The sequence below is a fragment of the Dromiciops gliroides genome, chromosome 5 (assembly GCF_019393635.1).
Source record: "Dromiciops gliroides isolate mDroGli1 chromosome 5, mDroGli1.pri, whole genome shotgun sequence".
NCBI lineage: Eukaryota > Metazoa > Chordata > Mammalia > Microbiotheria > Microbiotheriidae > Dromiciops > Dromiciops gliroides.
Window position 1 is genome coordinate 110,255,629 of NC_057865.1, and position 26,979 is coordinate 110,282,607.

General features: G+C 42.0%; 1 protein-coding gene across 1 annotated transcript; it reads left to right on the top strand.

Annotated features, from left to right (window-relative positions):
- FAM180A (family with sequence similarity 180 member A) lies at window positions 1–26,825 on the top strand. Its single transcript, XM_043969122.1, has 3 exons — window positions 1–105; window positions 25,145–25,245; window positions 26,481–26,825. Exons 1-3 carry the CDS (start codon window positions 30–32, stop codon window positions 26,823–26,825), a joined length of 522 nt encoding a protein of 173 aa, XP_043825057.1. The 5' UTR covers window positions 1–29.
- The last annotated feature ends 154 nt before the right edge of the window (window positions 26,826–26,979 follow it).

Consider the following 26,979-nt stretch of genomic DNA (forward strand, 5'->3'; position numbering starts at 1 on the left):
AGGTGCTTTTTTTCTTCTTGAAGTAAAAGATGTGTTGGAAGACCTTAATGCTTCTGCTGCTATATTACAATGCTCAGGCCACCCTGGCCCGCAGATGGAGCAGAGGTGAGTTGTCTTTTGTTGTGGTTTGGTTTTTTTCTCTCCAAAATTTTTTTTAAAAAAAGTAGTTATTGTGGGGGGGATAAGGGAAAAGGGAAAGGGAAAAGAGAACCCTAGAATATTTGGGTTTTCTATTCTATTTTCCATCTAACTTCACTAGACCAGCCTTCCCTAATGCCTGACTTTTTTATCCCATGGCAGCAGGTGGAGAAAGAAGTGATACTTTAAAAAAAAAAAAAAGGATGGAACCAGGCAGCAGAGAGCCAGCCTGGCACAGGACCCAGAGAGTAAACCTTTCTGGTGCCCTAGGACAGAATCTTTCTCTCCCCTACTTTCCCCCAAGAAAAAAAAAATGTTAACAGCTCTTTCACTGACACACTGGCTGCTCTAAACAGGGAAGGACCCTTCCTATTTCCAGCTGTGAGCAGGTGTTGTGCTCTGCATCTCAAGGGACCAGCTAGTCCGGAGATGGAGATGATGGAGATGGAGAGTGCTCATGCCTTCATCCCAGGCAGCAGACGGCAGGCAATCTTGCCCAACTCACTAACATTAGAGACCAGGTTGCCTGTTGGCGGGAACTTTGTTCATCTCTCCAACTAGCCAGAGCTGTCACTGTGGTATGGAATGCATTTCTAACACAGGCAGCCAACAGGCTGGCTATTTCACTTTGGGTTTTTTCATTGTTTTCCTTTTTAAAAATTCATAAATTTTTATTTTAAATTAATTTAATTTTTTTAATTAAGAAGCTTTTTTTCTCCCTTCTATCACCTTCTTCTTCTGAGGGAATAAAAGATAAAGAAAATCATTGTAACAAATGGAGCAGCTAGGTGGCCCAAAGGATACTGGACTTGAAGTCTGGAAGACTTGAGTTCAAATAATGCCTCAAGTGCTTACAAGCTTCATGACCTTAGGCCAGTCACTTAACCACGTCTATCTCAGTTTCTTCACATGTGAAATGGGGATAATAATAAGCACACCTTCCTCACAGAGTCGTTGTGATTATGAAATGAAAGAACAAACGTTATTTCTCTTTGAAAGAAGGAACTTTCTCCGCAGAGTGAGGGCATCAGCAAGACCCCCCCATTACGAGAAAAGAGACTCTTTTCCCTTATTGCTAACACCCTTTCTCACAGGGTTTGACGTCCCAGAAGCTGGGCTGGCAGCTAGGGCAGAGGAACCAGTTCCACTTTGCATTCCTGTGACCCGCAGCCCTTTTGGAGCTGAGTCTGGCGAGGTCCCAGAGTTCATGTTAAATTTATCACTCTGAGGAAATGAGGGACCAATAACGCCAACCCCACAGGCTCCACTGCTAATTAGAACCTCTCCGTAGTCAGGAATTGATCAGGGCTGCCTAGAAGGGTCAAGTGAACTTCTTTTGTAATGGGCTGGATAGTGTTTGCGGAGGTGCTTAATGCAAGCCCAGATGGTAAGGAGATCAACATAGTGATTCGGAGGCTCTGTGAGCCTGGAAGGGAGGGGAACGAAAGGGGGGAGAGGAGTGGGGGGAGGGCGGTGTGGAAGGGGCATGAGAAGAAGCAGACAACAGGGCAACATTTTCCCCCACGTAGGTATTTGTTCCCTGAGCAAAACAAAAGTACCACCCACCTGCCCACCCCCTAACCCCCTTGTTTCCCTTCTTAATCCTCTCATTGCTAAACCTGAGATCTTGGAGACTAAAGATTCCTCCCTGAGAGTCTCTGAAATAGTAAAGCACTGTTACCATACTGTGAGGAATGCATCTGGTCTTTACCTTCTTTCTTTCTGGTCACTACACTGTTCTTTTATGCTCCCCACCGCCACACACACACACACACACACACACACACACACACACACACACACCCCTATACACACACACACACACCCCACACATACCTATACACACACACACACTCACAGACCCATCACTACCACACACACATATACACCTACCTACAACCACATAAACACACAATCACCACCACCCATACACACATAACACAGCACACACACCACACACTGTTAAGGGATAAAAATCTAGCTAGACTGTCTAAAATCTAATGAGTGGTTGCCAATAAATTATAAGCTTTAGCAAGAGTTAGACTTTTAAGCATTTATTAAGGAGAATAAGAATTTGGTAAAGAGAGAGAGAAAGGCCTACATTCATCTATCTATTAAAGGGAGAGTGCATTTCTAGCTCCCTTCTCCACCAGCGTCCTCAGGAAAGAGAGAGAGACAGAGCGCCCAGCTCCCCCTTCCTCCTCCCACCAGCCAATGTCACTTCCTGACGCCAAAGAAAAGACGCATAGTCTTGCCCTCAAAGACCTTCCTTTCATGGCGGAGCTTTTCTACAGTAAGTCTCCAGCAGGTGGCATCATTCCAATCGTTACAACACACACACATATACACACACACAACAACCACCACCCCCCCACACACATAGATACACACAACCACCACACGCACACCCCACTATCAACTACATCCACGCACATACTCACACACCCATCACCAACACACACACACACACACACACACACACACACACTGACCAATACCCATACACTCATAACACACACTACACACATACACACACACAACCACCATCACCCATACATACTTACCACACATACAACCACTATATACACATACACATACCACTACCACACACACACACACACATATATATATATATATATATATATATATATATATATATATATACACATACATATACACAAACACACACCCCATATTCTGCACATTTCCAGCTCTACATGAGAATCAGCTTTAGGTGCTAAAAGCTGTATCCCCTCCCTAAGGCAGAAAAGGAGACAGGGTAGATCCCTGGAAAGAACATTGGTTCTGGAGTCAGACTACTTTAATACAAATTCCAACTCTACTGTTTGCCTCTGTGACCTTGGACAAGTCACTTTCTACCTCTCTGGCCTTCAGTTTCTTCATCCATAAAAATGAGGAACTAGATGACCTCATTCTATGACTGTAAGTTCCTTAAAAACAAGGACAGGGGGCAGCTAGGTGGCGCAGTAGATAAAGCACCAGCTCTGGATTCAGGAGAACCTGAGTTCAAATCTGGTCTCAGACACTTGACACTTACTAGCTGTGTGACCCTGGGCAAGTCACTTAACCCTCATTGCCCGGCCAAAAACAAAACAAAGAACAGGGACAAAGTGCCTTGAATATAGCATGTGATTAATAAATGCTTTTAAAAATTGGTTTGAATTGATCAAAGGGACTTTCAGAGAGTGAAATTCTGAAGAGAAACTAATAATGAATCAAGATTTATTCCTTTCAGGGGTACAAACTTTCTTTTACACCAAATTTCACAAGGGAATTGCCACTCATTTAAAAGGAAGCCCTTAATAGGCAAGCAACAAACCACTCAGCCTCTGGACAGATTACTTATAAATACACTAGCCATTGCACATGTTGAGTAAATGTTTTTTTCATTCATTCATTCATTCAAATAGGGAAAGAAGGAATGGCAAGTCAGAGTATGAGAGCCTCCCCAAATCACACTTTCCCCTCTTCAAAACCAGCTAATTAATCAGAAACTGGAGGCTGAACTCCCTCATCTCATTCGCACCCCTAATCAGATTCCCTAGACTCACTGTGTGGCTGACCCCCCTAAAAGGAGTCAGCTGACTCCACAGAAAGGAACTCTAGTTCACAGAGATACTCAGTACCTTTCTGAGTAAAGGTGACCAGCTTTACCCACACTCATTTCTAACATATCACTTAACACTTAAATATATTCCAGACCAAGTTATATTTTTATCCTCCACAACTCAGGAATGAAAGCATAGTGCCTTCTCCATTCATTCATTCATTCATTCATTCATTCAACAAATAATCTTTGAGTCCCCAGTTCAAGCAAAATGCTACATTAGGTTCTGGGTGGAGACACATAAATATGGTAAACCCACTGCAGTGGGAGGCAGTGTAGTATAATGGAAGAAGTATTTGATTAGAGGTAGGCTGGACTCAAGTTCAGAGCCAGCCTCAGACATTTACTAGCTATATGATTCTGAGCAACTCACTTAGCCTCTCTTTGCTTCAGTTTCTTCATCTATAAAGTGGGGATAATTATAACACCTACCTCCTAGGGTTGTTCTGAAAATAAAATGAGATACATGTAAAGTTATTTGTAAGTCTTAAAGCACTATACAAATGCAAGTTATCATTATTATTATCATTGTTGTTATTTGTTTGGTTTGTTGTTGTTCTTGTTCTTCTTGGAGTCAGGAAGACCTGAATTCAAATCTAGCCTCAGACACTTGCTGTGTGACCCTGGGAAAGTCACTTAACCCTGTTTGCTTCAGTCTCCTCATCTGTAAAATGAGCCTGAGAAGGAAATGGCAAAACACTCTAGTATCTTTGTGAAGAATACCCCAAAAGAGGGGTCATGATGAGTAGGACACGACTTAAATGACAGAACAATAACATCATCATTATTATTATTAGGTCTACTTTGTTAAAAAGAAAAAAAAGTACTTTGTAGAACAAACATATTGTTTGACTAGTCTAAACTAACACATATAATTTATCTCTCCAGGAGAAAATGTCTCTTACTTGATTTCTCCTTCATCAGTCTTCCTTGGTTCTATGCTCCTTCCTTCTAAGTAAATAAATGTAGGAGCTCCAGACTAGCTTCCTGGCAGACTGAGAGCTGAGATCTCCGATATTGTCATTGGAATATGCCCCCTCTTGCCCCTTTTCTTTTCTTTTCTTTTCTTTTTTTTTTCTTTTGGTTTTTGTTTTTGTGGGGCAATGAGGGTTAAGTGACTTAGCCAGGGTCACAGCCAGTGTCAAGTGTCTGAGGTCAAATTCGAACTCAGGGCCTCCTGAATCCAAAGCCGGTGCTTTATCCACTGCGCCACCTAGGTGCCCCTAGCCTTAGAGCATAGGTGAGTTGCTCAGGGTCACAAAAGTAATATGTGTGAGAGGCAGCACTTAAACTCAGGTCTCCCTGGTATCCATGATATTTCTCCATCCACTAAGCCACACTGTATCTCCATGTCAAATTTCCAATAAGGCAATGTATGCTACCTGATGTAGGCGATTGATGAAGGAAAGAGAGTAGAGGAAGGAAGAAATTTCCAGGTGCTTATCAAAGGGCTGAAGGTCATACACAGTCCAAACAATATTTTTTGCATTTTCTTTCATGTAACCCCTCCCCCCAATTTCCCATTTCAACCAAAGGTAGAGATATCTTAGGAGTGAAAGGAGTTGAAAAGATAAAGAGGAAAGTGCGAATGAATGAAAAGGAAGAGTCAGAATGAAAGAAAGGGGACAGAAAAGGATCAGGAAGCAGAGAGGCATAAACTATGTAAATGAAAGGACATGTTCAAAGATTCAATACTGGGAAATTCATGAATATGCAAACTAGAACTTCCCAGCACAGAATTACTTTGGGATTAAAAAAGATGATATTATATACCCCCTGGAATGTGGCTAGAAGTATCCCTTAATACTGTTTATATAGAAAAGGGTATCCCTAATTGTTGGTCATCTTCTATATGGGTAGACAGGGTATAGATTGTATGACTATCAAGTGTTGGGTGTGTACTATAAACCTGTAAACATTCCCATGGTGATGAGGGTAGGCACCATGACACAGTAAATCTGGTTGGAGTCATGCTAATGTGGTAGGCTCATGACAAATGGAAATTCTGATTTTGGAAAATGGTAGAAAGCAGCCAACTTCAAAATAGAAATGAACCTGTGTTGGGCTGAGAAAAGTCTAATAATAGCTCACATGTCTATAACACATTAAAAGTTTACAAAGTACTTTCCTCACTACACCACAGTGAGGTAGGTGGTAAAAAAAAAAAAAGATAATCATCTTTTTACTACCATTTTACAAATGAGAAACAGAAGTTCAGAGAACATGAAGATATCTTACAGTCATTCAATGTTCTTTAATCTAGGAGTAATGATTTTTAATTTAGCCTTTAAACTCAGCCAGGTCCCATGCTTGAGAAAGGGTGTATCTGAGAGTCAACTAAAATTACATTCAGAAAACAGTAGGATTTAACTTTTAAATACAAGATATATGAGGGAGGGGGAGGTACAAATAAATCAGTGTCACATTTATTTTATTATAAAATACCAAAGTGACTACTCCTCCAGTTCCTTTCTCTTGATAAAAATATATTAGCTAAAATGACTTGCTTAAGCTCATACAGGTGGTTAAGGGATAGCACTGGGATTTGAACCTGATTCTTCTGACTAAATAGCATCCTTTCTACCAAACCACTACCTCTACAGGGGAAAAAAAAAAAAAAGACAGCATCATTCTCCTGAGGCAAAGTGTTGGCTGACTGCTCATCAGGTCTAGGGAGACCTAGATGTTAGGCAGACGGGTGTCTAGCAGACAAATGCCAGCTTCTTTGCCACATCAAGGTTATTTTGGAGTCAAATTCTCAAACTCTGTCATTTCACAATTGTATACTCTGTCATTCTGTTTATTTTACTTGGTTTCCCTTAAGTACTAACAAAGACCTATCGAAAAACCAAACCTCAAAGAATAATGCTATAAGGATAAAAAGAAAAAGATAGGTCCATACATTTATATCAGAAGACCTGGGGAGATACGGCAGGGAGAGGAGGTATAACTTAAATGTTTCTAAGTTCTTGATGGCAACAATATAGAGATTACAAAAGGGGCCACATCCATATGAGTCTGTATGCCAGCCCAACAAAGACTGAGCATGACAGTAGGAAAGAAGAAGCAGATGGAAAACTCCCTGAGGGTCCGGGTTCAACTGGAGACTGACCCTTTTCCTGCCTGGGGTCCCATTCTTTCATACTGTCGTCTATTCCTCATATCACCTCTCCTTTCCTTCCTCCACTCCCAACCCCACTGATCGCTATTCTCTGAAGAACAGGGCATTCCAATATTTTATACTCTCTCCACCCAAGAGGTTACAACAGGTTGGCCAGATAGTATTCTGATCCCACCTTTAGACCCTTTGTGGGCTATGGAATTAGACTAAGAAATCAGGAGAGATTCACTAGCTGCAACTACCACTGCAAGTAGAGGGAAAGGTTATTTGGAGCCTAGCCCAGACCCAGAAATCTTTGGGGTCCCAAAAGGATGGTTCTAGAAAATCTACACAGCTTTGGAGGAATTATGGTGGTGAGGACCAATTCAAGCCTCCACGAGCCCATAGGGGTACACTGGAACCAGAGGAATCCTACAGGGAAAGAACTGGACTGAGAGTAAAGAGATCCAGACACAAGTATTGATTCTGTCCCTCATTAACAGACTGATTTTTCATGGAATCAAAGGATCAGGGAAGGTTTCATAAAAGTCATCTAGTCCAAACCCAGAAAGGTTAAGTGAATTCCATAACACATGGCAGAAAAGGGAGCCCTATGATTCCAAATTCAATTGTACCACTAAAATCCGCAATAATCATTCATTATGTCAATACTCAAACATCTGACAAAGACCTGCTAAACAATCCCTGAGCTCACAGGGCTTACGATCCAACTTGTCAAGAAGATACTTATTTTTTAAAGTAATAAAAACAAAACTCATTGCAAATATGTATAATCATGCAAAACAAATTCTCACGTTAGCCATATCCAAAAAAAAAAAAGGGGGGGGACAGAAAGGGAAGAAAACATGCTTCAATTTGCACTCTGAGTTCATTAGCTCTCCATCTGGAGGCGGATAGCAAGCTTTACCACAAGTCCTTTGGAACTGTAGTTGGTCATTTTCGGTCAGTCAATAAGCATTCATTAATTGCCTACTATGTGCCAGGCACTGTGCTTCTAACTTAGACTTATAAGTATCCCTAGGCATTAGTTACAGATAATTACAATCATAAGTAATTATAAAATATAATATTACACAATCACTTCACTCCTGACTCCCTGGGCTTTTATATCTCTACCCCAGCCCCCCAGATGCCTTCTCAAGCAGTAGATGCTTCTACTTCTTCAGCCCTCTCCTCCATTTTGTAAGTTTTTGCCCAGAACTTCCACTTGGGGAAGTACTCAAGCCAACCATGCTCACTTCCATTCTTGACTCAAGTTTTATGCCTTGGCCCTGCCTAAGTGCACCCCTTCCTTTTTCTCAGCTCTCTTCTTTTCTGATTATCCTGGCCTTTATTCCTAGTGCTTTATTCCTTTGTTGTGCTTAGATAGATAAATAGTGCCTTAGAAAGATAGTGCTTGGCACCTGCAAGTGCTTCATAAATTATTTCTTTATCTGTCTAAGCACATCAACAAGTAGCATGGAAGAGTGGATGGAGGGCCAACTCTGGGATCTGGAAGACTTAGGTAAAAATCTTACCTTCGATATATATTAGCTGTAAGACCTTGGGCAAGTATTCTGTACCATTCAGTGATTTAGGAAATTATCTTAGACTACATGTTTTTTTGTTTATTTGTTTGGGGTTTTTGGAAACTTGGTTTTCCTATCTTCCCCAAGATGGGAGTGCCACTGGTGAGCCTAATCCCACTACTGATCAGCTCAGAAACTTTGACCAGCTCAATTTCTAATCTGAGTCGATTCACTCATCCTTAAACAGCTTAATGACCCCCCCCCACTCATCATATTGGTTCCAGACTGAATGACAGACAGTGATGATATTAGCTCAGATCTCCCAAATTTAAGCAATCCCCCAGCCTCAGTCTTCTCAATAGCAGGGATTACAGGAACATGCTGCCACGCCTGGCTAAAGTTGCACGTGAATGACAATCTGTGAAAGGGGTTGCCCACAGTGATAAAATTGAAGATCCCATCCCAAAGTACTCCATGCTAGAGCTGCCAAATGAAGTGCTACAAAGGGATGGGGAATGTCAGACTATGATATTGCTACTGCACAAAAATAACTTCACTCTATGGACTTCAGAGTAAAACAGGGTTCTATAAAATCATCTTGATCAGCGAGATCAGATGGTACCCAAGGCACTTGGATCTGCTGGACTTGAACCATCCTGATTTTAAAGCTAATTTAAAGTAGATACCAGTTGTCCAATCAAGTTGCCATTCCAATCAGAACCGACCTGAAGCTTAGAGTTTCTAAGAGAGGGGTCCCTATAACACCAACATGTACAATCACACACACACAAGTGATCATCATCTGAGCACATCCTGAGAAAGACAATTATTCAATAAGGCTACTAGGCTATAGTAGATAGAGGGCGTGCCTTGGAGATGGGAAGATCATGGTTCAAAGTCTGCCTGATAATGGTTCACATTCATATATTGCTCTGCATACATTCATTATCTCTGGGTTTCTAATCTGTATGATAAAGGGATTTTCCACACCAGGAGTTTTCTAAGCTAATGAGAGCACATAACCTCGCTGAGTCTCACTTTCCTCATCTGTAAAAGGAAGGGGTTGGGTAAGATGATCCTTCCAAAACTAGACACTGTGAAAACTTTCCTGGGACCGTCCTCTCTTGCTCTCAGCCTGCCTACAGAACACTTTCTAGGATTCAGCCCCATAGTGTAGTTTTCTGGTCCAGGGTCAATATCTGTCAGCTGGATTGAGGAAAAATGACTCACCTGTGACCAGGGAAGCTAAACAGAGGGAGCTAGGCAGCTGGCTTTGTTCCACTCTTGCTCCCTTCCAAGTACAGAGTCATCTTTGCTCAGCCTGTCAGAGGACATAGGCAAGTTCTTCTCCAGTGTCAACAGAACCTTAGTAGATTGTCCACTTTCAAGATGTCACAGGAAGAAATTATTAAACAATCAGTAATATCAAAGAAAAGAAAGTTTTATCTGTGGGGAGCAAGTTCATTCTTACAAGCCTGTTATCTAACGATGTTTGGCTCACACAATGGACATCTTGGGATGGTGGGTGATGATGGCTTACATTCAGACCATTCTTTATCCCCCTCACTTACTCCTCCATTCATTCTGCTCTGGTGCTCCATGGCACCTTCATTCAGTTAACCACATGTGCAGCTTGGAGGGCTGGGCTTGGGCCAAGGGAAGCTGGCTAGCATCCATTCCCCCTTTCACAAGTGGCCACATGTGTGCTCCCAGAGGACCCCACTGTATCAGGCTCTGCTTCCAGCTTCCTCAGAACAGGGCTCTGTTTCCAAAGGCCTGGCCCAGAAGCAAAAAAGTAAATTACATCAGCAGGACCTGAAATAGGCTCTTTCATAAATGAGAGCATTTCCCTCCCACACCCACGTTCATTTCCATAAAAAGTTGCTTCATCTGATTCATGAAAAACATATTGAATGTAATACGGTAAATGGCATTCTGTGTAATGTAGTGGGATTCATTGCTACCGTGTCTTTCTAGTACCACTGTTGCTGCTAAATAGAGAAGGTAGTTTTCCAATACTCTTTTTTTTTTTTGTGAAGCAATTGGGGTTAAGTGACTTGCCCAGGGTCACACAGCTTGTAAGTGTTAAGTGTATGAGGTTAGCCTTGAACTCAGGTCCTCCTGAATCCAGGGCCAGTGCTCTATCCACTGTGCCACCTAGCTGCCCCTCCTATACTCTTAACTCAACTAATTGCTCTGTTGTGTCAGGTGTATTTTAACTGTTCAGGAGTTGAGGGTGGGAGAGTATGAAGGAAGGTTGCCCCCTTTTGGAAAATCTATAGCAATAAGTCACAGCCGGTTACAAAATGGAGAAAGTTCATCAAGGGAAATTATTCAAAAGGTTTCCATTTGGGGAGTGTTTAGATTCTGTCATGAGGGCCTGAGAGCTCAGAACAGTAGACAAGCATAGTCTTTCCAGGGAGAAATTAAGAGCAGAGTCTTCTAGGCAGAAGGGGATAGTTAAGGATGGTGTTAAGGACATGGTTAACATGTACATGTGAATGAATAGAAGGGAATGAAAACTGAGAAGCCGTCTAAGGTTAGTCCTGTGGGTAAGAAAGAGGTTTGGATAAACACAACTTAGTAACAGTGAAGTTTAGTAATAAGACTATTTGACTCTTCCCTAGGTATTATACTATTTTAACCAGTACCCTAGTATTATCAAAGGAGGAATTAAAGGTCAATAAAAATGTGTTATAAATTTGATAAAAAGATTTTTTTGTAGAAAATTATTTAACATATAATAAAATAATGTGATTCCACATATAATAAAATTTGTCCTAAGCTATGCCTTCCCCCATCCCAAACACACAAACACACACCCTTTTCCATTTCTGGAACAGCATTCAAATCAATACTCCCTTTGCAACTGGAAAGGGTGTGTCAATACACTCTTGTATGGCTCCATCTACTCACTATGCTAGTGACTTTCCAAACCAACACACCCCTCCTTAGCCACCACTCTCCCATATAAGTACTGTCTCTAACTTATTAAAATGTAAGTTCCTTGGGGCTTTTGCATTTGCATCCCCATTGCTTAGCTCAGCACTCGCATAAAGAAGCAGCTTAATAAATGCTTTTTCATCAGATTCATTCATTTATTCATTTTTAAGTGACCTGAGCCTAAGGAAAGCCTGATTACATTGGATTATGCATCCACAAAACACCCAGAGCTTAAGCAGAGTACCCAAGAGAAAAACAGAAACTCCAACAGTGCCTTGAGAACTTAAACTCTGTCTGGTTTCCAACTCTGTATTTAGCCACTGGTCAAGAAACATTTATTAAACACTTACTATATGCCAGGCACTGTGCTAAGTGCTGAGGATACAAATATGAAAAGAAAAAAAAAAAGACAACAGCTGTCCTCAGGAAGCTAACAATCAGATAGAGGAAGAATACACACAAAAGAATCTGGAAATCTGGGAAGGGGATGGGGGTGGGGGGTAGGGGAGGGAACCAGCTCAGGGGCACTGTGAAGAAGTCAGAAAAGTCCCAAAATAGAGCAACCAGGGAGGTAGCTAGGCAGCTCAGTGGATAAAGCACCAGCCCTGGATTCAGGAGGACCTGAGTTCAAATCCACCTCAGACACATGATGCTGTGTGACCCTGGGCAAGTCATTTAACCCTCATTGCCCTTCCCAAAGGGGGAAAAAAATAGAGTAGCCAGGTGAAAAATAAGGAGAGCTCACTCCTTAAAATGGAGAGTTTGAAGTTCAGGGTCCCACCCTCTAATCAGAAAGGTGTGGGGTAGTAATAAAGTGTAGTACCAAGGCTGATGGGCTCTTGCAATCCTAGGAGGACTTCAGAAACTTTCCTTTTGTTGTTGTTCAGCTGTGTCTGACCTACTCTTTGTGACCCCATTTGGTGTTTTCTTGGTATAGATACTGGAGTGGTTTTGTCATTGCTTTCTCCAGCTCATTTTACAGATGAGGAAACTGAGGCAAACAGGGTTGAATGAATTGCCCAGGGTAAAACTAGTAATCGTCTGAGGCCTGATTTGAATTCAGGAAGATGAGTCTTCCTGACTCCAGGCCCACGACTCTATCCACTGACCCCAGGGGTCAACTGTCAGCTGACTTCTGAAGTTGGAGGTTTTGTGCTTTCCTTTCTCTGATCTTCATCATTGCCTGGGGAGAAAACTTGGGAGTGAATGGATTCCCTTTAGTGAGCAACCCATTTCTAGAAATATAGACTATAATGCTCTTCTCTGAGAGTGTTGTAGAGAATTAGTGCTTCTCACAAAACAAAATAAAACCCAGAAGGTACTCCACACTAGAGAGAAAACTTCAAAGCATCAGGATTTATTTTTCAGCTGTTTTAGTATCTGATTGATTTAAGCAATCAGTAGTAGCATTAATTGATCACCTACTGAGCACCCATCACTCTACTAAGACAAAGACAAAACTTGCCATTTTTGCACCAGTGCAAGTAGCACAATCTGACCTGGCACAAGTAACGTGATACATTGGAGAACCCCTAGGGGTAATGGGGTAGAGAAGCCACCTTTAGCTAGGGGTGGGGGAGGTGCAAGGAGGGTGTCTGCAGGGTTAGGGAAACATGCATCATCTTATAGCTTCCCATTTGAACTGATTACTCTTACTAATTAGGGATCTATTGATTCTTCTAAGATTCTAAGCAGATGACAGCTACACAAGCTGGCACCCATAGACAAAGCCTTGGTTAGCTTGTCTTAGTTCTGGCTCTGTACTTGATATTAAAGACATATAGGAGACAACCTCGAATCTATCTTAAAACAACACCGTATAAAAGGTGGAGAAAGTTTTCTTATCCTCAGAGAGTTTAAGTGACCTACCCAGAATCTCAGAAACAGCTAGATGGCTCAGTGGATAGAGTGCTGTGCCTGGAGTCAGGAAGACCTGAATTCAAATCTGGCTTCAGACACTTACTAGCCGTGTGACCCTGGGCAAGTCACTTAACCTCTGTTTACTTTTAATCCACTAAAGAAGGAAGTGATAAACCATGCCAGTATCTTTGCCAAGAACACCCATGGACATCGTTGGTGTGCTATTGTCCGAGGGGTCATGAAGAGTCCAACAATAACAACAATCCAGAATCTAGTGTCAGAGCCAAGATTCCAACCCGGATCTTTTATCAAGGACAGGCAGAGCAGTTCAGTGGAAAGAACCCCACTGCTGGAGATGGAGTCAGGGAACCTGGCTTAAATCTTAGGTTCTCTGACATGTCTTCTTCTCTCCTTTGTCACTGCCACCACCCCAATCCAGACCCTCCTCACCTCACACACAGATAATCGCAATAGCCTGCTGGTCTACCTGCCACAAACCTCTCCTCATTCCAGTCTGTCCTCCACTCAGCTGTCCAAGTGATCTTCCTGAAGTGTGGGTGTGATTATGTCACTTATTCAGTATACTCCAGCGGCTCCCTATCATCTCCAGAATCAAATATAAAAACTTGTATTTGCCTTTAAAAGCCTTTCACAACCTGATCCTTGCCTACTTTCCCAGTCTTCTTAGAAACTCTCTCTTAGGGCTGCAAAGATTAAATGAGATAATATAACTCTCAGCATAGTGTCTGGCACACAGTAGGCACTCAACAAATGTTTGTTTCTGTACACATTACTCCCCTCCACTTAGTCTATGATCAGATGACACTGGCTCCCTTGCTCAAGACACTCATCTCCAACTCTGAATTTTCAATGGCTCTCCTCCATGCCTGGAATTCTCTCACTCCTCATCTCTGCCTCCTGGATCTCCTGGCTTCTTTCAAGTCTCAGCTACTATAATCCCACCTTCTATGAGAAGCCTTTCCCACTCCCCCTTAATGCTAGTGCCTTCCCCCTAAGATCACCTCCAAATTGTCCCATCTAGTTCTTTTTTGTATACTGTCTCTCCAATTAGAGTATAAGCTCCTTGAAGGCAAGGATTGTTTTCGAGCTTAGCACATCACCTGGGACTTAATAAATTCTTGTGGATTTGACCTACTAGGCAAGTCACTTTACCTTCTTAAGCCTCAGTTGCCGCTCTGAGATCCCTTTCAGTTCTAGACCTATTAGCCCCTGACCTCCAATACTACTGTTCTTTCTATGGCACCACATTGCCTGGCTCCAGCCCAGGAATGGTTTATAATTTTGTTGTACAGACAAGATTTAGGAGTGTGAAATGATTAGAAAATATATTATTAATCAACAAGCATTTATTAAGCATCTCTTGTATGCTAGGCACTGGAGACAGACAAAAAATGAAATGTTCCCTGCCCTCAAGAAACTTACATTCTCTATAACACAATAGGTATTCAATGACACACACAGGATGGAGCTATTAAGGAAGGATTCAGAGAAGAAATGGGATAGTATATATATATAAATTTTTTTTTTGCAGGGCAATGGGGGTTAAGTGACTTGCCCAGGGTCACACAGCTAATAAGTATCAAGTGTCTGAGGCTGGATTTGAACTCAGGTACTCCTGAATCCAGGACTGGTGCTTTATCCACTGCGCCACCTAGCTGCCCCAGGGTAGTATATATTTTGAGGAGGATTGAGATATGGAGAACAAACAGCATTAACTTAAAGACTTAGAGCATTTAAACCTCCATGTACTAAAACATTAAGATGCTAGGTACTGAGTAAGCTGAAATATCAGAATGGTGGACTGAATTTCACTTTTCACCTAGCTGTCTTGGCATTAGACAGCCTCTATTATGGAGAAATACTCCATCCAGAGCCTCTGACATTTCCAAGGGAGAGATATTGACCTTCCTACACTTCTTGTCTATGGAGTGTCAAAACTGTGCAAATGTTGAGCAGCTGCAGAGTTCTGCCTTAGTGCTGGACGTGCTGCCGCTGACCACAGTGGAAAGTAATGCCTTTCTACATTATATTTAGAATCCTGGAATAATAGATATAGAAATGGAAGGTATCTCGGAGGTCTCCTAGTACAACCCTATCATCTTACAGATGAGGATACTGAGTCCCAAAGATGCTAAATCATAGCTAATATTTATATCATGCTCATGATGTTCCAGGCACTATGCTAAACACTTTACAATTATTATCTCATTTGATCCTTATAACAACCCTGGGGACTATTATTAGACCCACCTTACAAATAAGGAAACTGAGGCAAAACAGAGATTAAGTGACTTGCCCAGGGTCACACAGCTAGTAAGTATTGGAGGCCATATTTGAACTCAGGTTTTCATGACTTCCGGCCTGGTGCTCTATCTGTTACACCACCTACCTGCCCCTGACTTAGGTTAGGTTACAAAGGTAGTGACAGAACTTCAATTTGAATCCATATCCTCTGACTCTAGGGCCACTAGGTGGCACCATAGTGCATAGAGCACTAGACTGGGAGTCAGGCCAACTCATCTTCCTAAATTCAAATCTGGTCTCAGATACTTAATCTCTGTTTGCTTCAGCTTTCTCATCTGTAAAATAAGCTGGAGGAGGAAACGGCAAAGCACTCCAGTATCTTTGCCAAGAAAACCCCAAACGGAGTCACGAAGACTTGGGCACGACTGAAAAACAGCTGAACGACAAAACCTCTGACTCCAAATTCGACATTCTCTCTCTCTCCACTACACAGAGGAGTCATATTTCTCTAAGGTTATCTGAGTCCTGAAAAGATAAGAGGTCTCTCTGAGAGCTTAACCTGTTACTGATCAGCTCCCAACAATGTGTGTTCTTAGATGTTAGAGTATGGACAGGAGCATTAGACAAATGTAACAACTACTAAATTTTAGTAATTAGTAAGAATTGGAAGCAATATCAGGTTTTATATTCTTGGGCTCAAAGATCACTGCAGGTGGTCACTGCAGCCATGAAATTGAAAGATGCTTGTTCCTTGGAAGGAAAGCTATGGTAAATCTGGGTAGCAGACTAAAAAGCAGAGACATCACCTTGTTGACAAAGGTCCCGTATAGGCAAAACTATGGTTTTTCCAGTAGCAATGTATGGCTGTGAGAGTTGGACTTTATTTTTTTTTCACCATCATGTATCATAGCTTGTTTAGCCATTGATAGGCATCTTTTCATTTCCAATTCTTAGCCACCACAAAAAGAGCTGCTATAAATATTTTTGTACAAATAGGTCTTTTTCTCTTTGGGAGGATTGGACTTTATATTAAAGAGACATCAACCATGGCACCTGAGCTTAAAATCTTCTCAAGAAAGACTAGAGCAAAACCTCTTTTTTGTCTACTTCTAGGGTTTAGGTAGAGGTAGAAGGAAAGTCATCCAAATGTATTCAAAATGCTCATTGACATTAGGTACAGAAGGAGACAATTCTCTCTAATGTAAGAAGAGCTTTGGTGACCTTATGTGAACCTAGCCTGTGGAACAAATGACCTGGAATGCCACCACAACTATCACAGTTGGTGAGCATTTAGAAAGAGAAGCAGTAATAGCTTTAAAAATCCTACACGTGGCTTCGTCAACCACCAAAGAAAGAAAAGACATCTGTTTCAGGGGAGAAATGAGACTCTCACCCTAGTATAAGGTTCCATGGTTAAGGGTGTGGGTTGAACTCCTTGGGAATCAGAAGACAACTGAGCTGGGATTTCTTGGCAGCAGCACATGTCCTGGAAGCTATCTTGAGATCACAAATAAACAGCAAGGGTCAGGTTTGGACACTAGCGCTCTGTCTTGCTTTTGGGGAGGGCCATGCAGCCAATTTGCAGTACTTTGGGGATCAACTGAATGGCCTTAGTTAATTCCCTGTGCACAGAAAAAGAAATTAAGTGAAAGGTTTCTTGGACTTCTTTCAAACTAATATCTTCTCAATCATCAATAGTGTGCTTATATATGGTTCAAAACCTACCTGGGAAAAAGAAAGGATAGAGAAAAATAATTCAAGTAGACAGCCCAGCCCCTCTTTTTTCCCATGAGTGATAAGGGGAAGGAGAAAAAGGAGAAGGCAAAGCTTGAGAAGTAAGCCATTGTGAAGTGTCTGTGTGTTCTGCAGGCACTGACTGGCATAGAGTGTGTGGCTATAAGAGGCAATTTTTATTAACAATTGTATTATGTGGGACAACACAGGCTATGTTTGGGCCAAGAAGCATGAGAATGCTTCCTCACAAGCCTAAATACAGACCCCTATGGGAAGAGTTTATAGGACATTGTGAGGTCACTGCTGGGGAGACCTGTGAGTGGGCCATTTGGTAACTTCTTATTTTAACTAATTCTTCTTGCTAACTAGGTGCAAAACTATGTTGTCTCATCTACAGAAGGACTACAAGTGCTATTGAGACCATCTAAATTTGACACCCTAGGAAACAGCCCCAGCTGCCTTATCCTAGTTACAGCTCTTGTGCCAATAACATACCAGGGAGAATTAAATTCAACAAACATTTGTTGAGCACCTTTGGGGTCACAAAGAGTTGGACGCAAGCAAAATGACTGAACAGCAACAATAAATTCTATTCGGGAGAAGAGATAGGAAAACCCAGCTGCATAGCATCACAGCTTTAGAGCTGGAAGGGATTAGAAAGGCTATCTAGTCTAACTCTTTCATTTTACAGATAAAGAAACTGAGGCCCAGGGGCAGCTAGGTGGCGCAGTGGATAGAGCACCAGCCCTGGAGTCAGGAGGACCTGAGTTTAAATCCAGCCTCAGACACTTAACACTTACTAGCTATGTGACCCTGGGCAAGTCACTTAACCCCAATTGCCTCACTAAAAAAAAAAAAAGAAAGAAAAAGAAAAAAAGAAACTGAGGGGGCGGCTAGGTGGTGCAGTGGATAAAGCACTGGCCCTGGATTCAGGAGTACCTGAGTTCAAATCCGGCCTCAGACACTTGACACTTACTAGCTGTATGACCCTGGGCAAGTCACTTAACCCCAATTGCCTCACTAAAAAAAAAAAAAGAAAGAAAAAGAAAAAAAGAAACTGAGGCCCACAGAGTTAAAGTGACTTGCCCACTATCATACAGATAATAGGTGTCAGAGATAGGATTCAAACCCAGGTCCCATGATTCCAGATCCAGAGGTTCTTCCACAGTACCACACTGCCTTCCTTATTATACTACAATACAAAAAGAAAATGATAATTATACTAGAGAAGTATAAATAAAGGCTCCAAGAGATCCAAGGCACCATGACTTGGGACTTCTGGAAAGGATTCACAGAGAAGGTGGCATTTCAGTTGGATCTGGAAGAATGGGTGGCATTTCAACCAGCAGAGATGCAAGGGAAGGTGTAAGAAATTAAATCAGGAGCAAAATCCAAAGACTCCCAGAGGGATATAGGGGTGGTGATACTGACCTTGCACTCCCTTAGAGTGACAGGAGATTCAAGTTATAGACCATCTACTAGTCCTCTAGGGGTTACTGGGAAAAATAAATGAATAATTTAAATACAAGAACTTTGAAAATACAAAGTGTTACACAAATGATAGAACCTGGTTCTCAAAGGCCAAGGTTATCATAGCCCTTGGCATCAGGTGGAGGGGTAGACAGAGTGCCAGGCCTGGACTCAGGAAAACCTGAGGTTAAAGCTGGCCTCAGACATTTACTACTTGTGTGACCCTGGTTAAGTCACTTAACTTTTCTCTGCCTCACTTTCCTCATCTGTGAAATGGGGATAATAATACCATTTTCCCCGGGGGCAGCTAGGTGGCACAGTGGATAAAGCACTGACCCTGGATTCAGGAGGACCTGAGTTCAAATCTGACTTCAGACACTTGACACTTACCAGCTGTGTGACCCTGGGCAAGTCACTTGACCCTCATTGCTCCACAAAAAAAAACAAATAAATTAATCAATCAATCAATTTGTGAATGAATGGATGAATGAATGAATAAATAGATAAATAAATAAGTTAATTGATTAATAATAATAATAATGTCATTTCCCTCCCAGGGTTGTTGTGAGCATCAAATGAAATAATTGCAAAGTTCTTAGCACAGTGCCTGTCACATAGAAAGTGCTATACAAATGTTAGTTATTATTATCACATTTAGTAAACATCCCAAAACAAAGACTATTAAGTAAAATCTAAGGTGATTGATTATGGGAAGTTCTCTTTGCCACACTTTACCACATGCCCTTTTCCCTTTCTTGTCTCTTATTTCTCTCTTTGCTTCCTCCCAACCTTTCTGACTTTCTTTTTTCCTTCACTGCCCACGTTAATAATTACATCACAGCCTGTTTAATATCATAGTATTTAAGTGCTTTTTACAAAGCCTTGTACTTATGTTGTCTTATTTCCTCTTCAGAACAATACTGTGAGGTAAGATTGTCCCCATTTGAAAGATGATGGAACCAAGGATCACAGAATAAGTGATTTTCTCATGATTACATAGTTAGGAAGTGTCAAAGGCAAGATTCAAGTCCAGGTCTCTCCTGAATGTGACTGTAGCTCACTATCTTCTATCCTTTGTCCAGAGGGGAACAACTTGGCCTCAGGGGTGGCCCAAAGCACAAGAAAAGTTGCTGAGCTAGCTGACAACAAAGGAAACAACCAGAAGCAGTTTCACCCTCTGGCTAAGGCGATGGGAGCTAGGCATGCTCATCTCTTCTGTTGTGAATATTGTATATGTCCTTCCTTCCCTTAAATCCTATGCAAGGTGGGGCAGCTAGGTGGCGCAGTGGATAAAGCACTAGCCCTGGATTCAGGAGGACCTGAGTTCAAATCCGACCTCAGACACTTACTAGCTGTGTGACCCTGAGCAAGTCACTTAACGCCAATTGCCTCACCAAAAAAAAAAAAGAAAGAAAGAGATAAGGCAGATGGAAAGATCCAGAAGTCCTCAGGGTTCAGCAGCTAGGTGAAGAACAAGGCCCAGAGAGCCTTAGGTTACATAGGTAGTTAATAGGACAGAGCCAGGAGATTTCAGGGCTTGAGAGAGGGCAGATGACAAGGACTACAGTACTATGAGAGGCAGAGCACACATATGAAAGGCCCAGTGGTCCTCCATCTCATCAGAAGGAATGTGAGCAGGCCAACTACCTGATCAGGAGGTGAGATCGAAGGGTAATCTTGGTGGTGGGGACTCTTCCCAGTGACAGCTTATCCTGGTTGAAGAGCCCAGGGCCAGGGAAGGGCCTGAGGGGCCCTCTGCCAAACGTAGTCTCTCATCCTTGAAAGGAAAAAGAGGGACAAGGTCAGTCTAGACCCTGTTCCTTCCCTGTTCCTTGCCTTCACTGTACAGAGCACAGCAGTCTTATTTCGACCCTCCCTCCACCCGGGCTGGTTTCCTTCACAATAAAATCACAGAAACCAGCAAGTGTACAGACATTTGGAGCAAAATTGACAACTAGAAAGGCAACTGGCTGTTTCTTTTTCTGAAATAGAAGAGAGAAAAGCCCAAAGCAGCCAAAGAAAATGACAGGGCAGCGAATTACTAGCCAGTTAGTCACCAACCTGGGCTGAGCCTACAGGAAACTAAGGAGTAGAGTGTACAGAACATACACCTAGGCACAGTGGTACCTACTAAATAAACCTTTACTTAATACCTCAAAAGAGACCTAGGCTAAATGTGCCTTGACAGAAAACACACCCAGGGATCATTACAGCTTTAAGTTTCTCTGTAAGTTCCCTGAAGCTCTTAGGGTTATTTTTGTTATTCTGTAGGGAGTGAGCCCCTGGGTCCTGTCACCACCACCACCACCCCCCAGCCTTAGAGCCAAGATGATATGAAGAAGCCAAAGGTTGGCAGATTTAAAGAAGCCAGTTGGTCCACTAGAATGTGCCAGGCAATGCGCTAAGTGATGAGGATACAGAGAAGGGCAAAAACACTTCCTGCCCTTGAGCTCACATTCTAACAGGGGAGACAATAAGCAGACAGGCAAATGACTACGTACAGACGCAGTTGATGTAAGGTCATCCTAGAGAGAAGGAACTACTGGGGACAACTGGGAAAGGCCTCTGACAGAAGCTGGGATTGAAGCTGATGAGGGGACGCAGCATTCAGGCAGAGGAGTTCCAGGATGGAATGTCCTATGGGAGGAACAGGGGACAAGAAGGTGGGACTTAATGAATTGTAAGATACATGGCAATAAGCAGTGTTAAGAAGACTGGCAGGGTAGGCAGGGACCAGGCTCTGAAAGACTTTAAAAGCCAAAGGGAAGGTTTTTTTTTTTTAATTTGATCCTATGAGAAGAACTGAACATGAGAGAGACTAAGGGGAGCCTGGCCATTCTTCCTCTTCAATTAGTTAGAACTGAGAGGCCTATGTGCTATAGAAATCCCTTCTCCCTCACACAGAAAAGTCAGTTGATTCTAGCATTTGTCTCCACCTATCAAAGCCTGCAAGCTCCCTTTTCCATTACCTACACACTCTGCAACTGAATCAGAGACAGCCATGAGGTGCCCAAGGTCTAACAGGCTCCTTTTATGTCAGGAGGAATTAAAAAGCACCAACCCCTGAAGCCCACAGACTCCAGGAATATTAGGGCTGGAGGGAGCCACAGATGGCATGGGGTCTAAGCTGCTGCCCCACACAGGGATCTCCTCTATGACAGCCCTGGCCAATCATATGTTGTCTGCTCAGCATCTGCCCATCTCCTTCTGCTGTCACCTAGGACATAATCTGACTCAATTTGATCAATTTCAATTAATCTCTAGTTCTGAAAAGAGTTACTCTATTTTTCCCCTTGTATTCCAGGATCTCTTCTCCCAGAAATGATAACATGCATGCAAAAGCATTGGTGGGTGTGTGCACACACACAACTTTGTTAAACCATTCTCATCCACATCAACCTACGTCCTCCAGCCCACTCCCTAACTTTACCTGTCTTTTGTCTTCTTACCCACCCACCAAACCAGGTACTTTCTCATGATATATTGGTTCTGTTCAACTTAGAGAGAGATAGACAGAGACAGAGGGACAGAGGAAGAAAGACAGAGACAGAAAGACAGATAGACAAGACACAGACATGGAGAGACAGAGAGACAGACACAGATACAGACAGACACAGATACAGACATAGAGAGACAGAGAGAAACAAAGAGACAGGCAAAGGCAGAGTAACAGAAATAGAGGGACAGAGGGAAAAGACAGAGATAGCGAGACAGAAAGACACAGAGACAGAGACAGAGGAACAGAGAGAGACAGAGATACAAACAGACATAGAGATAGAGACAGATACAGAGACACTAAAAGACAGAGAGACATGAATCAGATTAAAATATAATTGGGAAATATTCAACAAAATAAATAAAAATATAATAAAACCTATAATATTACATTTTAAAACTAAGTCAACATGCAGCTCACAAGGATCCTTCTGTATGGGTTAGTGGCCTTGTTTCTATTTGAATCTGATGCCATGGACATAATGGAAAGTGTGTTGTACCAGACATACAGTAGACTAAAGTTCTGGTCCCAGATCTGCAAGCTTCAGTGGTGTGTGCAGGTAAATATTTAACAACTTTGGCTGTTTGTGAAAAAAATAAAAGTACAAACACTATTAAGTTTCATCTGCACATTAACATTTTCTCCAGCACTTTCTAAAGTCTAGAATCTTAACACAATAAATCCACCACTGCTTTGTAGCATCTGCTGATGTCTGAGCTGTAAATGTTCACAATGAAAATTTAACAATTAGCTCTCTCTCTCTCTGGAACTGAGTGCAGCACATGCCTGCTTCCTTTGTAACTTTGGGAAAAGTAAATCACAATTTGATCACTTTCAGTTTCTTCATGGACTATAATTAAGACACCAGACACCGATTTCCCAGCCCTTTCCCAACTCTAGAATTTTATGATTCTATGTTAATCTGAAAAATAACTTTGGTTTCCTGGGACCCCAATACTGCTTTTGAGATCAAACTTTTTTGATATAATGTTTAGTTTTACAGAACTTTTTTTTCTTTCTCCATATGTTATTATAAGGAATGGCTCTCTGGGAGGGATAGAAGGAAAATACAGTGGGAAATATAAATAATACAAAAACAAAATATATCAATAGAAATTTCTTTTAAAAAAAGTTCCACCTCTACCCAGAAAATAAGATATCCCAATCTCCCTGTGATGCTATTATTTCATTAAAAAAAAGAATACTGTTTCCCAGAAATGTTTCTGGAACCCAAAATCACAGTTATGGTAATAAGAGCCAGTATTTATGTTGCTCTTAAAGGTTTGTAAAGCACTTTACAAACGTCATCTCATTTAATCTCCACAACAATCCTTCAAACTAGCTGCTGATATTATTCTCATTTTACAGATGAGGAAACTGAGGCAGACAGAGGTTAAGTGACTTCCTCAGGGTCACACAGCTAGTAAGTGACTGAGCTCATATTTCAACTCTGCTTTTCCAGATTCCTGGTTCAGTACTCAATCCACTGAGCCACCTAACTGTAGTAAATAAGACGTTGTGAAAAAGATGGCATAGAGACTCTATATTGAGTGACTTTGCTTTCTCTTCCCTGTAAATCAACTAACTGACCGAACTCCATAGGCAGAGGACAAGAGAGAAGCACATGCTCAGTGGTCCCACATTTTTAGGTTGGGAAGAAAGAAAGAAAAGAATGACCATAAGATGAAGACCAAAAAATTAGCCAGTCACACATGGATGCCAGAAGGGACAGGAGAGAACTCCTGACCTCTAAGACACCACTGTTTACTTTGCACAAGTAAAACTCAGAGAAATTTTTTAAAATAGGATCTTGCAGGCACTGTTCTAGACTCTAGGGATACAGGGACAAAAGCAGAACAGTCAAATGAGGTAACAAATATAAAAACCCTAAAATGCTGTACAAATGTCAGCTCTGACTGTTACCTAAGGTTAGAGAGCCACTCTTATTACTCCATGAAAAGGCCAATGTGGAAATTCCTACCATTAAAATCCTAAATAAAGAAAGGGTCTTTGGTCTCCAGAGAGCCTCGGGCCAAACACTGCTCTGGAAGGCAGTGTCCTGGAACACCATAGCCTGAAGTTATGAATCCTACTAATGTTCTGAGCCACCAGTCTGCCCGTTGGCATAAGCTCCTACACAGCCCTCAACATCAAATTCCCTTTTATTGGAAGCCAGCCCTTGGCCGACAACCTAGTACTCTTTCCTTCCCCCCTGGAAAATCATCAGGAATGGACAGTAAATCAATGGAAGCTGAAACACTGGCTCTTTCCTAGTACAGCTGGGTAGAGAGTCAGTCCAGATAAAATGCTGAGCTAGAAAATGAGGCCCCAGGAAAAAATAAGTGGCAGAATACATAGACAGCTTTGGTCCCAAGGCATCCAAGGCATGAGAGGTGTTGCCCTGAAGGGACATCAAGCCTGGGTGGTGGGAAACTGTATGCCACGGTCTTCTGTCTTCACTTCTAGGATCCTGGCATACCTCCTCAAGGGAATAAGTCTAAAAATCACAATAAAAGCATTTAGATAACACCTGCTATGTGCCAGGCACTACACTGAGCACTGTACAAATATCCTTTCATTTCATCCTCACAACAACCCTGGGAGGGAGGGGCTATTTGAGGGTTGGGGGGAACATTCTAGGTAACATATATGTATGTATATGTGTATGTATGTGGGCATGTGTATGTGTATGTGTGTGAATATGTATTGTATGTGTGAATGTATCTGTATTTATATGTATGTGTGCATATGTATATATCCATATATAGGTATATATGTATGTGTGTCTATATATTGTAATAAAAACTATGTTGGTATATATAATAATTAAGTGCTTACTACCAAAAGAATCTGTCATCCCTTCTTCACATATACAACATCCTACATTAGTCAACAAACTGACTAATGGCAAAATTGCCTGGTTAACACTCATCACTTCAAGATCCCTGTCTCTGAAGCCCTTTCTCTTTGTGCACGTTCAGCTCTGCTCTTCCCTTCGGCTCATCGGTCAAAGAGATCATCCTCGGGCCCTCCCAACCCAGCGCTGCAGACCTCCCTAGAGGAAGTGGAGCTCCTCTATGAGGTAGGCTATGGCCCTGGGTCCCTCGGTGGGCACTGCCCCTTCTTTCAAGAAGGCGGGTGGGGAGACAACAACAATGATCTAACTGGAAACTCTCCCTAATGTGTGAAAGGAAGGGGAAATGAGAAGGATTTAAACAATGACCATAGCAACGTAAAGGAAAACAATATTAAAATGTATCAAAATTCAAATCAATGAAATGATCAGTCTTGACTCCCAGGGATTGATGACAAACAAGTCTCCTTCCTCTCAGTAAAATGGCTATGGATAACTGGTGCATGAGGCCAAACACAATCAATATGTACCATTTTTTTCCTTAATTGTATTTCTTTGTCATTAGGGAAGATCCTTTATGGGGAACAGCAGTTATTGGGAAGTGATGCTGTTTAAAAAAATAAGAAAAAGCCTCAATAATACTTTTTAAATAAAAATTCTGCCCAGTGGCTTAACACTGAACTTGAATGGGGAAAACAGGGTTCTAATTCTTATTGTAAGTTATATGGGACCTTGGACAAGTCACTTCATATCTCCAAGATTTTGAGGCCATCAGGGTTAAGTGACTTGTCCAGGGTCACACAGCTAGAAAATATCTGAGGCCAAATTTGAACTCAGGTCCTCCTGACTTCAGGGTCAGTACTCTATCCACCATGCCACCTAGCTGCCCCTGAGAAAAGAAAGTTTAAGGGTAACCTTCCCCCTCCTCCCAAGAGCCTAATATGAAGCTCTTCCTAAGTATTCAGGGTACATTTGTTCATTGACTAAGTCTGTCAGTGATTTATTTTTAGGCTCAAATGAAATACTGTCTAAAAATTACCTTGCAAAGTTTAAATCAGCTATAAATGTCAGCTATTACTGCCGTTACTGTTATTTAAATAGGGGCCCTGTATACTCATCAACAATATAGTAGAAAGAAAATACTCATCAACAATATAGTAGAAAGAACACTGAAATGGGAGCTGAGAGGCCAGGATCCTAATCCCGCCTGGGCCACAAACGACCTACACGACCTTGAGCAAATCATTTCTCACCTTTTTGTACCTCAGTTGCTCCATCTGTAAAATGCTGGGGTTGGATTAGAGTCCAAAGTCCCCTTTCTGGCTCAAAAATTCTGACTTTATAAAAGAGAAAGAGAAGCATGGGTGTGATCAGAGGAACGATGAACACTTCATAATGAATTCAGCCATGTCTTCAGCGATGGCCGACTGAAATGTTTTTCCATATTCTCTTTCTCATATCAGTTTCTTCTCGCTGAACTTGAGATCAGCCAAGACCTAAGGATCTCCATCAAAGATGAAGAACTCTCCTCCTTGCGGAAGGCCTCTGACTTCAACACCATCTGCAATGAAGTCATCCCCAAGAGCATCACAGACATTCGACGGCTGAGTGCCCATCTCTCTGAGCGGATTGGTGTCCTCAAGAGAGAAGACTTTGAACGGACAGCACTAACCCTAGCCTACACAGCCTATAGAACAGCCCTGGCCCAAGGGTTCCAAAAAGACATATGGGCCCAGTCTCTCCTTAGCCTCTTCCAAGCTCTGAGACATGACTTGATGAGGTCTTCCAGGCCCAAACATTCTCAATGAGAGACACCTGGAAGACTGAAAAGGGAGAGATCAGCAACCCAGGGCTTTTCCTAGCTTGCCACACAGTAACCCCAAAGGTCTTTATTCTCTTACCCATTGCCTTCCTTGTGGAAACGGGCAATTGAAGAACATTCTACTTGAAAAAAGAGTTAGC